The sequence below is a fragment of the Typopeltis vanoorti genome, chromosome 19 (genome assembly GCF_054136105.1).
Source record: "Typopeltis vanoorti isolate ZY-2024b chromosome 19, IOZ_Tvanoo_1.0, whole genome shotgun sequence".
Lineage (NCBI taxonomy): Eukaryota > Metazoa > Arthropoda > Arachnida > Uropygi > Thelyphonidae > Typopeltis > Typopeltis vanoorti.
Window position 1 is genome coordinate 2,381,228 of NC_143567.1, and position 18,149 is coordinate 2,399,376.

General features: G+C 35.8%; 1 protein-coding gene across 2 annotated transcripts in view; it reads left to right on the plus strand.

The window, feature by feature from the left end:
• The window catches only part of LManII (Lysosomal alpha-mannosidase II), a 77,104-nt gene that overhangs the window by 43,018 nt on the left and 15,937 nt on the right, over positions 1–18,149 (plus strand). For both annotated transcript variants that reach the window (XM_090408954.1, XM_090408952.1), the window contains exons 12-21: positions 906–975; positions 1,149–1,268; positions 1,767–1,883; positions 2,127–2,253; positions 4,810–4,880; positions 6,399–6,617; positions 7,873–7,991; positions 8,281–8,382; positions 8,870–8,957; positions 14,067–14,153. In XM_090408954.1, coding sequence (XP_090265080.1) covers positions 906–975; positions 1,149–1,268; positions 1,767–1,883; positions 2,127–2,253; positions 4,810–4,880; positions 6,399–6,617; positions 7,873–7,991; positions 8,281–8,382; positions 8,870–8,957; positions 14,067–14,153 — 1,120 coding nt within the window. The remainder of the gene's footprint in view (positions 1–905; positions 976–1,148; positions 1,269–1,766; positions 1,884–2,126; positions 2,254–4,809; positions 4,881–6,398; positions 6,618–7,872; positions 7,992–8,280; positions 8,383–8,869; positions 8,958–14,066; positions 14,154–18,149) is intronic.

The window sequence follows — 18,149 nt, forward strand, 5'->3', positions numbered from 1 at the left end:
TGGAATCTAATTAGACAAATTAAGGGGCGTTGTTTTGCTAAGGGAGTCCAGAAGAAAGTGGTGGTAAAGAGCATGCGAAAAGGGAAAAGAAAGAGAAGGTCATCAACTTGCCAGATTTTACTCTTATGGACAAAATCATGCATGTTAAAGATTGCACTTCAGGATTACATATCTGGATTATATTTCTTCGGAATCTTTTCCCGTAGTACTTTCCGAGCGTACGCCCGGAAAGTACTACTTTCTTTGGCTGAAATAACCACTTGCATTCCTCTTAACATTGATTGCACTACATCACGAAAGATGTCTTGAAGTACTTTTAACCAACTAGTCAGAATAACGTCCCGAAGGTCAACGCCGATCGAGATAATGGCCTGGACCTGTGGAAGTTGGCTGCATACCATGTGATTCTAAGGATGTTCGCCGGGATTCAAATCAAGAGGATTAAACGACTAGTAGAGCACACATCGGATATTCTCTTCGAAGTAATGCGAGCCTCGTGACACGAGGTGTTGTCTTGGTGGAAGAATTTTGATACATCCGGCCACATTGTCACCATATAGGGCAGCGCCAGGCCCGAAACAATTCCCAGGTAAGAATCAGCGGTCAAGTTGTATTCAGTGGGGATGAAGGTGACCCAGTTGTGTCCTTGATAATAATCCCGATACCAGGATACCGCCATCACCGCCTTGTTTCCGGCCAATCGTGCTGTTTAGTTGGGCAGAAATAGGCTGGGTAGTCATAATGAAGATATATACGCAGTTGTTTTTCTCATTTTTCTAATATCAGTGTTTCTATGCCTTTCATATTGGAACAGCCACATGGGAAATTAATATTAGGTGAATGATAATTCTCACTAAAATCATTGAAGAGAAAATAATAATACTACTGAAATTTTATCTTTGTAGAGGAACGGAAAAACAGCACGTAGCCAAGGATTATGCTCTGAGACTTTCTCACGGCATCCAGACTTGCCAGGTAAAAATTACGTTCGCATCATTAACCAGGAACATTTAACATAACCTGTAATTAGTTTTGCATAATTTTCGCGTAAATGATTTATCAGAATATATTCACGATCGCTTGTGTGCGTATTTCGTTTGTCTTCTTTGAGATGTTACTTATTCTCTAAACCTGTAACTCGTTTTCAGGAGATTGCGGACGACGCGTACAGAAAGCTGATGATGAAGGACGACCTGAAACCACCGGGGCAGCAGTTCTGCAACTACCTGAACATCAGTCAGTGCACCGTTACCGAAGGTGATGGACCCGTAAGTGAATTTACTTTTTAGAGTTTTCGTGTATGTTTGGTGGTGGGGAGGCAGGATTTTTTGTCTTTACTTTTCGTTGAGAGTAAAGCGACTTAGTTTTTCCATCATTATTTCACTGTTGGGATGTTTACAATTTTGAACTTCTATTTTATCAGGAATTAGCGACCATTTTATAAGGCATTTTATCAATAATTGTGCGATGATAAAACATTCAACCAGATAAAAAGCCAACTAAATTTATTTCTGAACATTAAGAAATATGTCATACTGGTTTATTTCCAGACACTAGAGTAAGTGGTTATACTTTCCCACCTTTGAATATTTTTAACATTTTATTCCTTTTATCTACAGTACGATGACATTTATTTTGAATCTAGTTTTTAAGAAATACGCATCTGCGAACTATTAAAAGAATGCCATGCAATTGCATTTACATGAAGAGCTCCATTATGGTCAGAGGAACCGCCATTCAGATGATGGCATGCTTTGTATTTCTAGATTGCGATAACAGTTTACAACCCGATCGGTCGACCAGTGCAAACCTTCGTTCGTCTTCCAGTTTCAGGACGCGCTTACAAGGTCTCGGGACCAGACGGCAAGGTCCTTGATGCTCAGGTGAGAAAATATTTCAGTATATTTATTTTTAATTTGGTGCAGTTATTGTAAACTGTAAAACAAAAAAATGCTTCATTATATTTAGTTAATTATATTGAAATGAATTTATAATTTGAGTAGAAAAAGATAATTTCGAAAAATAATAACTGTAATTATAATCTGAATGTATTTACATTTTACGAACTATTATTCAAATAATTATGCCACTGAAATGAAGCTGTGCTCATCTTTACTATAATTTAGGTAGTTCCGATACCATTGACCATACAAAATATTCCGGGAAGAGAGAGTCGATCCAAATATGAACTTGTATTCGAAGTTAACCTTCCATCTCTTGGTTTCCGAACATATTTCATCAGAAAATCGTCAAGTAAGATTTATTTCAATCGTCTTTTACCCTTGAAAATATTTTTCGAGGACCTATTTTTGCGGAGATGTTAAATGTGACAGTTTTGTTTTATACGAGGGGAGGGGAAGGTTCTGATAAACACCTAGAACAAAAATGATATTAAAGCAACTCTTCTTATACATCCTAAAAGAAAAAGGACAGATTATAACAATTTGATGAAACATGGGGATGTGCTTTTTCTTGTGGTGACATCACTTGCTTTAATATCATTTTTGTTCTAGGTGTTCATCAGAACTTTCCAGAACCCCCTCCCTCCTCGTATTACCAATAAAACGAAAGAAAGCTAAAAGTAATCGCTGATGACATCGTTTATATAGTAGAAAATCAAGAAGATGAAGTACGGCGATTATTAAACATTCAAGAGTACAGAAATGAAGATGTTAAAAGACAATTCATGGCAGCTGCTAAAGAATTCATAAGATGTATATCAGAAATAAAAGCGATAGTTAAAGTATTAATTACGAAAGACAGGTAAATGAAGTGGAATATGGATAAGGAGAACTAAACAACTACCGAATCGTGCAAAACTAAAGAACAAACAATAAGTGGGATATCTGGATGTCTTGAAAGGCGTATCTGGGAGGAATAAGAACATAAAAAGGGGAGTCTTACGATGGAATTGTTAAACTAGTACTGCTGCGATCTTAAAGAAAATTAATAGTTAACTGAAAGAAAATTACTTAAATAATTAAAAACTGTACACATGAAACGGGAAAAACTGCACACTTTATCGTTTTACAACAATAAACGAAATTTGAAACACAAAAATTTGGATGAAAATATTGAAAAAGGAAATGGAAAATATCGTGCGGAAAGAGATGACAGATCGATGCAGGAAATGAGAAGAGAAACCGAGGGAGATCAAAGCGAAGATGCAGGGATTGTCTCAAATGCAAGCAACATAACTGATTGGTAAAAAGAAGGAAAAGAAACCTTTAGTCTACGGAGGTCAATATTCAAACTTCAGTACGCAAAAGTAACCACTTTCGTCCTTTTATTTATTTCTTAAAGAACTAAAGAAAGAAATGAAGAATGAAATCGAGTTCGTTGGATTGTGATGATTCGAAAGTCCTTTGGCTGTTAAAGATTAACCAAGTTTCAGCTAAGAAAGAAAAAGCTGAGGATGCAGTTCTTTATTTCGTTTCTGATTTTGAATAATTTGAAAGCGATTTTTCTTTTATTCTAAAGGAATAAAAGAAAACAATGAGGCAAACTGAAGTTACATAAGTAACTTCAGTTTGCCTCAAGACTTGAGACAATGAGTTCCCTTCAGAGAACTGTTGGCCTCCCTTAAAGCCATTCCTGTTTTTTTCGGCTCGAGAATATCTTCCTGTGTTATATTTCCAATCCTCATTCATCATTCTAGGCTGACTTTATCTGAACAACTTGGAAAATCCCTCTTCATTCAATCCACAAGTGAGAAGTGAAGCAAATATTTCGTTTTTAGTATTATTCTTATGATCTTTTACTCATGTTGGCCACCGAATTAGAAACCTTCGTGCAGATGTACGTAACTGTCACTTACTCATCGTCTATGCAAAATACTTGGTCACGTGCGTCACCACGTGTTCTGGCTAACTATTTAAGAATGCTCCTGGTCGGTAATCGTCAACAGTGTTGCTTACAATGGCAGAACACAAAGAATCTTTCGGAGATCGATAATGGGCTTAGTGTGGGTGCCCATCAGGCTGGAGTTTGAAAACAATAGATCTGACTGGTTTCTGAAAAGGGGAAACATCAGGGTGTTTAATTAGAAAAGAAACTTGGGTTACTTTTTTACTGAGCGGCGTAACGGTAGTCCTAAGAAAGTCTGTCGGGAACGAGATCGCGGTTGTCTGAGAAGGCTTGTCCGGACAAACAAATTTTCCAGTGGGCAGCAATTGGCAGAAGCATTTAATGAAGGCTGTTCTCGATCCACTGAACTACGCAGGGAATTGAAGAAGATCGGTATTCGCAGCCGCATGCCTTTTAGGAAACCACTGATTTCCAAGTTTCTGATTTCGTGGGCGGTACGTGCAGAGCAGGTCTTGAGAATGATCTCTAGTTCTTCGTTTATACGATAATCCTACCCATGTGGAACCTTTTCAAGCAACTTTACCAACCTTCGTACTAAAAGCAGATTAGTAACCGACTCCGTTTATGGTAAAGTGAAGATTTTCTGCTCTGCAAGCCACGAGAACCCAATGCAGTTTGTGCAGCTTTTGTGACTTGGTCAGAAATGACCGCATGTACCAGCGGTTATTCTTCAGTTACTGGCTGAATAGGTTTTATTTCTTATTTTTATTTTATTTTACTTTTTTGAAAGAACAGATTTTTATTAGAAATAATTCTTTATAATTCCGCTATCATATTCTCGAGATGAGAGTGTTGGTTATGTGAAGAGTTATTTGTGTTGTTCCCAACACCTGCAAGTAGGTTGGTATAAACGAAATTCTACCATTTGATATTTCCAATGAATTGTGTAATTTTGATATAATTTTTTTTTGTTTATTCAGCCTGAGATGATTTCTTTTGCAGACTCATACATCGTTGAGCAACAGAAGAGTCGCGTGTTCCGAGCGCAGTCAGACGTCACGATTCAAAACAAGGTAATCTTACTAAGATAGAGAGAATAACACACGTTTTTTTTAATAATAATTAATCCGGAAGAACCTTGTTATTGGTGGTAATTTACACGAAATGGCCATCTCAGCTGTACGGAGTGGTGGTGGCGGCTACTCTGACTTCGCTACCAACTCAACATTAGTTTCGCATATTGCGAAATCTTACATTGAACTCTCAGGTGTGGGCTTTAAATGGCCTTTTATTTTTGAGTAAAACAGTCTTTATTATAATCTCGGTATTGCTTATTGATCGTAAAACCCTCTTCACATTTAACTTATAAACTTTTTACGTTTTACTTATGATGAGGGCGCATGCGCACTATCTTTAAGTATGTTGTAAGCCCGACTCCGAGGCAGACTCACTGCGTGATCATTTCTGTTCCTGATGCTCCAGCACATAACAGGTAGCTAATTAGGAAAGGAAGAAATAGTTTATTACCTGCATAATTATCTGCTGGTTTCGTGTATCGTTCTGTATATTTATTCTGGAGCATTTGCAAATTAAAATTTAGTTGGCAAAAGAGATATTTACTGGTTATAACAACATCACATGTACTTCGAAAGAAGGCTACGTTTAAATAATGTCCGTCATATCCAAGGTTCGAGGGCTTAACGTTTGTTTTTAATGAACGAAGACCACATTTGACGCCTTCGCTTTTATGACACTGCGGAAGAAAAGAGTGACAGTACAAAAGGGCTTTAGTTATTTCCATTTGTTAATTCAGAGCGGAACTTTTAAGTGTCCCAATTGGGAATACACCATTGGGACAAGAAGACTTTTTGGTATCGAAGTTATTAGATTTCTCTCGTGTCTGACTGGTAGCCTGTGGAGACGTGATGCACTTGGGATATGGAAGAAGGAGACTCGCCTTGGTTATCGCTGTAGGAATTGGGGAGGTCAATTTTATCTCTTTAGGTATTGTTACACTGGTTCCATTTGGAGTGAAATTGAAACCAATTTCGTTCCATAAGTCGAACTTGAATGTCTGGAAGATGTCGCAAGCATTGCGGCTACTGCTGAACTACTTTTTCGCCTATTTCATCCTTGGCGACGTCACTTATTTATGCAGGAAAGTATTATGTCGCATGCGTCTTGAATGTCACAAACAAGTGAAACAACTTTATTACATAGCGAAAGTATGAAACGCATCCATGATACAGGTTTAATGATATCAAAACCCATATCATCCTAAACTCGTAATGCACGATGTGTATAAATTACTCTTTCAAAAGAGACTGAGAAGCACAAAAAGAGTGCAATATCCAGAGCATCACGGAAATAACATTTTATTCTCAATACAGAACGCACGAAGGCCTCGCTCTTCAAAATGAAATTCCAACCCACAATCTTAACTATGATTTCAAGGAAGCCACAAACAGTGAGTGAAGAAACTGCATTTAACTCCTGAATACAATCCGCCCTGCTTAAGTTATTCTAGGTGTAATAAAATTCTTTCCAATTCACTTGAACTGATTTTCTTATTTCTTTTCTCCTTTCTGCAGTACTTGGAAGCAGTTGTGGATGGAACAACAGGACTTCTTAAGAAAGTTCGCAAAATTAACGGACCTCAGCTAAGTCTTGGCCAGTCTTTCTTTTGGTATCCCGGAATGGCCGGAAACAACACAGAATTCCAGTTTCGTGCTTCGGGAGCTTACATCTTTAGACCGAATGGGACCACACCGAACCCGATGGACGGCAACGTCACGGTGTATGTAGTTCAGGTAAATGTGTGGAGGAATTACGATAACAGTTCTAGTGATCATTCTCTTTCTAGCTGCCTCTTTCTAGCTGCATTAATCCAAACCTCTTTGCAAGATCATCTAAAATTAAAAATAACTAAAACCCCTCAATTCTAGAGAATTCAATATTTCGATGTTCTTCACTTCCGCCCTACAATTTCTATTTCCTTCACTGGTCAGGAAGGAAATTTCAAAATTAAATTTTTAATTAATTCCATCCTACTTCGACTTCTTGCCATAAATTCTTGCGAGTGTTCAATGCATCCGCGTTGTCCTCGGGCGAAATTTATGTTTGTTATAGCTGTAAGATATAACTTTAAGAGGCCGCAGTAATGCGAGGACCTTCGCTGTAGCTTCTCTGGCTTATACGTAAATCCAGCCATGGTTGTTCCGAATACGAACAAGAACGTAATGAGATTATCATTTTGTTTTCTGGGGATATTTGGTGTGATTTCTGTCAACAACGCTTTGTGATGTTCTTCTGTTTACTTTCATTTCATCTCTCTCTCTCTCTCTTTCTCTCTCTCTTTGTGTGTGTGTGTGTGTGTGTGTGTGTGTTCATTTCTACATATTACGACGCACTTTCTTCGATTCTTTTGTTTTAGTCTAGACTGGCGATTTTTTGCCAAGATTCTCTCCCGATCCTTTATTTTTGAAGTCACTTTCACGCCAATCATCTCTCCGAGGACAAGATGCGAATCCCAATGCATACTTTCTCAGCACTTTCCTGAATGGATTAAGATGCTTTCGCATTTACAATTAGAAATACAAGTACTTACAAATAAAATACAAATTACAAATTAAATAAAATACTTACAAAACTGAAAGCCTTCGATTTCCTTGACCTGCGGATATTTTCTTCTTTATGCTAAGATTTCGAGCTTCCGTAGCTAGCGAGCGTGTCCTTTGGACAAAGCTAGGTTCGAATCTCATCTACGGCTCGAACAACCTTGACCTTCAATAAACGCTTCGAAGTCTATTAAGTTAGCCGGTGTCATATGAAAATTCTTCGCGGAAACTGGACTTTTTCCATTCCACCAAACAGGGAGTCTGGTCAGAAGAAGCAAACCATAACACCCCACCCTCACTGGGAAGGTGAGTTGCTTCTGCCGTAATTGAAACAACCGAATCCAAAATTTTCGAAAATTCCAAATTTCAGTTTATTTTAGAAATGCAATTTATCTTAAATTTTGTTATTCCGAGTAAGTTTATTTATGAACGACACTCCTTTTTTCAGGGTCCTTTAGTTGAAGAAGTTCATCAAATGTACGCACCTTGGTTGAGCCAAATTATTAGAATCTACCAGAACCAGAAACATCTAGAGTTTCAGTGGGTTGTTGGACCGATCCCCGTGGAGTAAGCAGAGTTTTTTTATAGCAGAAATATTTGATGTTTTAAATCTTAACAGTTCGTGCATTTTGGGGCAAAGTACTTCATCTGAAAATACTTGATGGCATATTTTATCTATTAAAATAATTTATTATTTTATTAGATAAAAAATATTTATTATCTACTAAAATAATTCTGTTCATTCTATGAAAACCTAAAGGTATTTTACGAAAGCATCGCCTTTTTCTTTCTAATATCGTTTTTTTTCATTCCATGAGGAAATTTCAAATGTTTTAACTCATATTTCCCTTTCTAGTGATGGCATCGGCAAAGAAATCGTAATGAAATTCGACAGCCCGTTGAAGACTAATGGAAAATTTTATACCGATTCTAATGGCAGAGAAATACTGGAAAGAGTGTACGTTGAAATTGTTTTCTGTTTTTTCTTTATTATTATTAATTGAATTCGTGTAGCGCAAATTTGATGAAGACAAATTCTTTTCTGCACAAGCAGAAAAGGATTTGTGAATTGCGAATCCCTGGGATTTAAAGAAATACAGAAAAAAAAAACAACAACTAAGAATTTAATGCGGAGAGCAGAAATAACATCTTGTCTTAATGCTGCTACTTAGGCATAGTTTTAAGCAAAGTTTTACCACCCTTCCATGTATCGGATGGATGCAACGCTCCTCCAGAAGAAGAAGAAGCGACCTCAGATTGTGAGGTTTCAAATCTCTTGATTAAATAACGAAAGAAATTAACATGGACGTTATTCCGGAACATTCTTGTTATATGAGAGCATCTCGGATAAGAGGGAAAAGTAATTGCCATTCTGAGAAACGATAAAGTGGGATGTGTGTCTTAATGAAATTTTATTTCTGAAACTTCCTTTTTCTCTCTTTTAGTCGCAACTATCGCCCAACTTGGAATTTGAATCTCTCAGAACCGGTTTCGGGAAATTATTATCCAGTTAACAGTCGGATTTATATCAGGGTAAGGAAATGAATTTGATTGCAGTTCTATTTGCTTATATTACCTTTAATAAACGATATTCGTGATGCATTTGAATAACGTACATGCGTAACGTATTGGGCTTATTACTACTGTACTAATGGTACTAATCAGCCATATGCACTGCTATTCTCAAAGTACTTGGCATCGTAATGGTGAACGAAACGGATTCCAAACAAGGAAATTATGATATTTAGACGAAGATTTACTTCCACAAATAGCAACTATCCTTCGTAGATGCGGCCATCATTTCATAGCAACAGAAGACAGAGTTTCCATCTTCGCCTCCCCCTATTTAATTGTAGTCGCTGTCGCAATTCGTTGGACACAATAAGCCCTGTGGCCATGATTCTATCTCGTTCCGAATGCATTCTAAGCGATTACAAGCTTGGCGTTGTGCAGGAATTATCATGTGCAACATGTTCAAATGCGACTGTGAAAGCGCCACCAATGCACTGATTAGGGGTGGAGAACCTTTTTATGTGCGCGTGCCAAAAGTTGACTAATCGAGTTGCTGACGTGCCGTGAAGTTTTTAATAGGGGAAAAATTAATACAAAATTAATTGCAGAATTTTATTAAGACAAGTTTAAAAATTAACATAAAAATGGGAATTTCATAAAAATTAACTCATAACTTGACATTGTCGTATACAAATCAATATCAACCTATCATCAATTTATTAATTTATCAATATATCAATTTATTAATGAGATTTTTGCTGTTGTACATTAGATGCCAAATACTTTATATCGGGTTCATATTTAGTCCCTGTTAGTAATACACACGCCGAATGAGATTCGTCAGTCATTCTATTTCTTAAACTGTCTTTTATAAAATTCATTTCGGAAAATAATGACTCACAAGCATATGTAGAGGAGAAAAGTGATAATATAGGTTTCAGGAATGGCATTCCAAGTTCTCAATATTTCCTCTTCTGCATTCTTTTTAATTGCGTCCAATAATCAGTCATTTTCCATTATTTCCAACTCATTTCTCAAATCGACAAACTTTTGTTTCCATACAGAACTAGATTGAAAATCGATTAGTTGCATTTCTACATCTTCCAAATTCAGCCACTGGAAAATCTCCAAATTGAGTTTATCTGCTGATGTTGTGTCTGGATGCAAAATAAATTTTGATGTCTCTGCAAATTGCCTGAACTGCGTATATAAACCTGCCAATGTATAATACAATGACAACCCAGAACTGGATGTCCAGTACGTTTTGATAAATAAATTGACGAACCCCTTTTCCTCTCCAGTCATGCGGCGAGCACCGTCAGCAGTTACTGATACAATTTTGGAGGGATCTATATCTCTTTCAGCAAGTGCATTTACAGCGATGCAAATATCTATTCCTTTTGTTGTTATTGTTGCTAATGGTGTTAAACTTATCAATTCTTCTTTGATATTATTCCCAACAGAATAACGAATAAAAATTGCTAAACGAGCTGATCAAGTTATGTCAGTACTCTCATCAAGACAAACCAGAAGAAATTAAACCAGAAGATTTTATATCTGTTTTTTGCTGATGAGTTATATTTTTAGCCATTTCTATGATTCTATCTTTCACCGTGTTTCTAGCCAAACGCATATCTTTTATTATTTGAATAATTTTTTTCTTGTTTTCAAAATCTTCAAAGAGAACAGTTGCACATTTTAACCATGCTTCTTTTATGTATTCCTCATCACTAAAAGTGTTTAGCAATTGCATTTGAGGCAAAAAAACTAGCAGCAGTTATATTTGAACGACTGCCGATAAATTTCATTAGGGTTGTTGACTGGATATTTCTATTTTTAATTGCCCGAGCAATAAATTCTTTCTGTTCGTCCTTGCTTTTCTCAAGGAGCGATTTATGGTTTGTCTCATAATGCCGCTTTACTGACGACGTTCTGCACACAACTGTCCCGGAACATAAAACGCATATTGCTTTATTGTCTTTATTAATCATGCAATGCTCTTCAGTCCACCAGCTTTGGAACTCTCTGCTGCTTGACTGCGATAATTTTCGTTTTCTATTTTTGCCAGCCATGTTCGGTAGAACTGTAACAAAATAATTCACAACTGAAATCAAATGCATTTTTTATAGTTTCAAAAATATCAACATTTTATTAAATGCCTAAATTAAATTATCTTTATAATTCCCATTTACAGTAGCAAAAACAAAACAGTGCACATACGCAACAATAATGCACTTGCCACTGCTTATTTATGCCTACTGGCGGATGCGCGGGGCGAAATGCACAATGAACGCACGTGCGATTAGAAAAGGGAAGAGTCAGGGAATCCTAAGGATCAGTCGTTCTCAATTCATTTTCTATAAGACTATTCCCACTGTGTTTATATTTATTCTTACTGTGTTGGACGGCCCAGTCCCAACAAACTTACTCGTAAATACCGTTCCCATTTTTTTAAAGTTCATACATTAAACTAACGTTTAATGTTGGATTTAATATCCACTTAATTTATATAATTTTGTATCGCTGATGTGAAGCCTTTCGGCTATTTATTTCAGTAAATAAGTATTAATAATTAATTAGGACATAATCATAAAGAGTATTAGTACACTTATGTATACGTTGTAGCATGTTGAGAAATATAAAAGTACGCATTTAAATTAGTTATCAGTCACAAGACTAATGCTACAATATTGTAGTTTCCTCAGGCCAACATCATTAAATTGACTTCTGGTAAGCTTCATTGACATATCCCATTCTGATCACCAAAAATTTATAATATTATTCAGTATAAAATTGATTATTGCATTATTAAATTTATTTTAATGATGCTGGTTTGAAAAAAAAAAAAAAACGGTGAGAAAAATATTTATGCATTGTAACTCACCATAGAAGTCAGCGGAGCAGGGGAAGCAGCAGAAGGATGCCGACTTGTTTGCGAACGCTTACAGTCGAATATAACTTGCCTTCGCGTATAACTGGCACCCCTGATTTCAGTTTACGAAAAAAAGACATTAAAACATTTTGCATATATACCTCCCACACAAAAACAAGACGCCTTCCCCAACAGCCATTATATACTGTAGATGCAAGAAAAAAAAAAAAGTTTTATTGTATCCCTGAATAAGGTATAGAGGCTTTTGCAGTCTGTGTAATATATTTCTCAACAAATAGTGCAATTAGAGACAGCGGGAATAAAAATGGGGCCAACTAATGAATCACATGCACCCCTCTCACAGAAATTAAACTGTATAGATGCAAATATATTGCATCTGAAACACAGTATCTAACAAAAATTCTTGTCTAATTTTTCAATTACATGAAATAAGTGTTTGTTTGAGTGCAATTGAAATTCTCAATGTCATTATGACAGATCACAAAGGCTAACTTCAAATAAAATTCTACCACGAATTGAAGCATGCCATATAATGCTTGTGTGAGTTCCCCTTCCAGCTGAAACGCAAACAAGGCAATGAAAATCAATCAAGGGTTGAAACTTTGTGTGAGTTGAGCCCACCGGCAATGAGAAGTTCTGTCGGAACGATAAACGACACCCCGTTGTGAATGTCTTAAAACTAAGAAATATATAGTGAATGTTGTTATGACAGTTGCAGCTGTTATGGAATTCAGTTAAGAGAATTAGCATCTCAACTCAAAAACTGTCAGTTCCATTTGTTTTTTGGGTCGCGTGATCTTTTGTTAATACCGCAGCAATCATATTCACGTCTTCATAGCTGCTCTCTCGTGTAAAACAAAATTTAACTTGTACGTATTGTAACAATTAAAAAAAAAAGGTTGAATAAGCGTACAAAAGGATACCATATGTAAATCTTTGACGTGCCAGCAAAATTCTCGGGGGCGTGCCATAGGTTCGCCATCCGTGGATTAGGCTACGATTCAACAGGCCTACTCTGTGCAGCAACGTGAAAGGCGAAATTGGTTTCAGTTAGCGATGGAAGAATATTTCTCCTCCTGAAAACGAATTTCAGTCTCATGAAAAAGAGAAAGGCATTCGGTCTCAGAACACATTCGTTCACTGTGGTTAATGAAGTTCGTGGCATCAGTGAATCGATTAGGAAACAAACGATGAGAGTTTTAAAGTCCCGCTTCGTGCGCAGTAAACTTGGAGTTCACTTGGTGTCACCGACTGTAACAAAGCGCTGATAAATAGATGGGATAATTCATTGCATGTTTTCGAATGGAAGTTTCATTTCGCTTTGCGTTTAATTTTAAATTTGTTTCTCAAACTTTGTAGAATTCATTTGTTCCGTACGCATATAAAAACTCCGCTAGGAATGAAAAGATACGGCTATCAATAAATATTAGACATAAAGTGCCTGAGGTCAATTTATCATGATAATGAATGTTGTCACCGTACCAGATGCTATTAGAAAAGCACGTACTTTCTCATGATTTCTCTCCAATTGTTTCTTAGTATCTCCACCCACGAGAAGGAATTGTAATGGAGAAGGAAGCTCCATTCTACACATCGAACCTGGTTTGGCAATACCACCTCCATACTTCCTAAGAAATTTTCCAAGCAGAAAAGGGCGTTATACACGTGGGATTCGAACCTGCATCTTCTTTGTGCAAACCGTCATTCTCTTCATAAACTCTATTGTGAATATAAAATAATAATAAAACGTGTCGTGGCTAAGCGTATTAGCTGTGTTATCTGCTTGTTTGTTTCTTAATTGAATCATGGCAGACATCTGAGGAAAAAATGTACCATTTGATGACAGGCACACAAAAATGCACAAACACGTTTTTAAATCTGTTCAATTGTTCAGTTTTTGTGTTCTTAAAAACCTGGTTTCTTTATGCAGAACATTTCCTAACACAATCACATATTTGAAAAACGTCTTACTCTGAAACAAGCTCAGCTATTCCATTGAGATATGAATACTATTAATTAAAACATCTCTTACAACATTTTATGAGGAAAAGTGTTCTGATCCCAATTTTAATTTATTTCTATGATAATTAGAATGGTCTGTTAGTTTTTGATAACTAAATATTTCACGAATATTTCATTTGAGACTAGATCCCAGAAAATACTATATAAATAACTGTGCTACTGTTCATTTAATAACAAATAGTTTGTGACAAATAATATATCGTTCTATTTTTCAGGATGAAACTCAAAATATACAATTGACTTTACTCACCGACCGCTCACAAGGTGGCAGCAGCATAGAAGACGGATCGATGGAAGTCATGGTATGTACGTCGTATCAAACTGGGATGTTTATTGTTTTTATATTTTTCATAAACACCAGATAAAATAAATAGTTTATAGCGAATTTTATTCCTTTCCCTAATATTCTTTCCCATGCAGTGTCAAATGAGGTATGATATTAAAATTTGTCGACAGATTTTGATTTTTAAAATTTTGAACTAAAGTTTAGAGAGAAACCGTTTTCCATTTTTGTCTCGAGCCATGTCTGTCTTTGTTTTTCTACCAAGGAAATACAGAAACAAACTCAGGAATTTATTTTTAGCTCGTCATGATGGCGATCCTTCTAGGCTCCACTGCACCTTCTAGTAGATTGCATTGGTTGTCCTATCTACAAATACTCTTCACTCTCACTTTCTTTCTTCATCAGATCAGCAAAATCTTCTTCATCTATAAAGGACAGTTTTAAAAAGAAAATAATATCGGAAAACTTCTTCTTGCTCGAATGAAAATATTGATGGCATTGTCTGTTTGTTTAGTCATCTACCTATTGAATTAACTGTGGAATTCCTTCAGCGTGATTTTCCTACTGACGTAATTCGCCCATTTAGGCTATTTTATTTGTTAGAAAAAATACCAAAAAATGGAAAGTACTAAGTACTTCGATGGTTCCCTATAATAGCTAATTCATGAAACAATCCTAAGCTTTCATTTGGTGAACACTTGCGGATTACTGCTTACTGATTCTTACCGTTTGGCGAAGTTCTACATCTGAAAACACTGAGCCTTTACTGCCAAGAATTACTCCAGAAATACAATTTGCATTAAAAATAGAAATCATAGTATTTCTCTCTCTCCCTCTCTCTCTCTTTATATATATACTCGCTCTTCAACAGCTAGATGGAGGGACAGTTATCAATTCTTCGAAAAGAAACTGGCTGTTGAATTTCCACAAATAGTTTCTAATAATTGGTATATTTTGCTGGCATAACCTATTACTTTGAAGTTCTTTCTGAGTGATAGAAAGAATAAAAAGGCATTCTCAAAATGTACAAACGCTACAGTGAATGATACGTTTTCTTTATTACTTACGTGATTGTGTGGATGTGATGTATTGCAGACAATCGTGCTCCGAAGCCTACTTGTTCAAATGGCTGCGCATCATCCACAAACATGGTGTTCCTATTTAAAGCAACGGATATAAACATTTTATACATTTCGTGATAATAAACTGATTGTCTTATATTTATTGTTATCATCTCTACCGCAATAATTAATCATTGATTTATGACACTGTTGGAATTTCTTCCGTGGTTAAAGTATCGTTGAACATAACCAGTATTATGATGATCTTCTCCATGGCATTTATTATTCTTTGTTGATTTGAAGAATTGCATTTTTTTTTTATTATGACCCGTGGCTTAGTTATCCATCTCGTCTAAATTTACTAGAGTTCGTATAGATCCCAATAAGAGTCACTGCGTATTTTCCATTATTTTTTCTGTTTTCGTTGTACTGTACTTGCTAAATTTTCTTCTTAATTTTTCTTTACTTAATTTTCAGTTTTGGAGTGCATTTTTATTCTATCTACGACCTGTCTTGTCTTTTCAGTGATTTTTCTGTTATGTTTTGTATTATTCCGATATTTTTATGATTAATATTTAACGGCTTTCTCATTTCTACAAATTCTATATTGGCTCATTTCTTAATATTTCTGTTCTTCTTTGATTAGAGAAAGATGTGTACAACAAGATTTTTATATGATCTGTTTGATGGTAGTTTTTTTTCTTAAATGTTTTATTAAATTTGATTATTGTTGAAAATATCCTTCGTTCTCTCAGATCTTTGATTTATTCGCACCTCTGTCTTTGCTTCCATTATTTTCTCAAACTTTTCTTTAGGTTTATTTCATCTTTGCCTACTGTTTCAGGCTTTTTTGATTGCTAATCTCTCTTTCTCTCTCTCTCTCTGTCGATGTTTATTTTTGGCCTTGCTTTCTCCTCCTATAATCATTATTAGCTAAACTGAGTGACAACACAGATATATCGTTTTAATATTTTATTGTTTTCCACTATTCTATTCTATTATTTCATTAAAAATTTTGCAGCTTGCAAATCTCCACACCGACTTTCATTTCTTTCGTCTTGGCTCTCTCTCTCTCTCTCTCTCTCTCTCTCATTTCTTTGAACCATGCCTTGCATTTACGATGTTACTTTTTGCCTGCTTACGGTTAGTCTTCCGTTATAGAGTGAGCTCCTGAACCCGTTGGTCAGTCTGGTTTTCATATTTTTTTTTTCAGTCAAACTTTATTATGAACACAATTGTGCATAACAGATACTTACACGAGCATAATATTTTAAAATAATAATAATAATAATTGTTTACAACATATATTATTATAGTGTATTAACAAGGATGATTATACAGATTTTTTTACATTTTTATCTATATTTACATTTTTACATTTTTATATATATATATGATAAAAATATGTGTTCAGTAATTTTAATGACTTGAACACCGAGATAATTAAGAATAAAAGTTTAATACGGACAAAACTAGTTTCGTTGGTAAGCCAACTTCGTCAGGTGTCAAAGCACGAAGATATGTACACAAAAAGACCGACAGAAACATTACACACTTACAACAACATAGCTGTAAAAAAAAAAGGCTACAGTTAAGTTCAAATTGGAGTCAGCGCTTCAGTTCAAGCTACATTTACACGCGTGCGAGTGATCTCGCGAGAACTCCAGCATTGAACAGTAGAGATATGCGAATCCGGCAAATTGTACGTATAATTGTAGGCATGTGGGTAGAATCGAGGGGGATTTCTTTTGACTCCAGAATACGTCTTGCAAGTTCTTCATAACATTTGTGAATATTAGAAGTTTAAGCCCAGTCTATTTGGTGTTGGCGGCCTTCATCAGAGTTTACAGAGAAAAAAACGTGGCTGTCAAGGGCATTGGCTCGGATTCTGTTATAAGAGATGTCTCTTTTGTGTTCTTCAAGACGGAGAAAGATTGATTTATCAATTTTTCCGTAGTAAGGTTTACCACAACTACAAATAATTCTGTATACTCCTGGGAACTGAAGATGGTGATGTTTTTTTTTAGACTGACTAAGGATAGATCGGAGTTTTGGTAAAATAGAGAAGCAAAATACGTTTTGATGTTGAACATTTTTAAAATTCTAGCCAGTTCGGGGGTAACTGATGTAAGTCAAGGAAATGTAAGCTCTGGGGAGGGGGGTAGTAGAATCTTCATTAGTTTGTTGACGACGGTGAAAAAGAAGTTTCTCGATGCTTTTTGGCGCGAAACAATTATTGACAAAGGTCTTTTTGAGGAAATTAAGTTCATTTTGAAACTCTTCGTCGTCTGATAATCAGGATCTGGCCCAGTGTGCAAGAGTGGATTTAATGCCATATTCCTGAGGAGGGTAGTGGTGAGAGGAAACGTGGAGATATATATATCTGTATGTGTTGGTTTTCTGAAGATTGAAATTTTAATATTATCAGAACTCCTGGTTAGCTTTATGCAGAGCCGGCGCTAGAGTCTTTGCCGCCCGCATTCACTGTCTATCTAAGCGCCCATGTAACGATCCGGGCTTGTGTGGTTCTTTTACGATAATAAAAATATAAATTATTTGAAATTTCTTAAATAAATTTTGACAGAACAGTCACACGTTGGTTCGCTAAATGTAACGAACCGGGGGTGTTGACTAGGCAGGATAATCGTTAAAAACCCGAATTTTCAAAAAATTCTCAAACGTTAAAGCAAATTTTGATAAAGGCACCTCACTTTAATCGTTGAATATGATGATACAGGGATTACAGCCTTCTCACTGACTAGAATCGCTAACAAAATTAAAATGAATTTTAATTAAAGTTAAAATTTATTTGAACTAAAGCTTAAAAAATTCTTGCATTTTACAAGTTACTAAATTCTTAGTAACTTGTAATAATTTTTATAAGTGGAACTATCTTTTAGGAAATTAAAAGAAACTCGAGATAGATGAGAAAATAAGAAAGGAATTCAGAAATA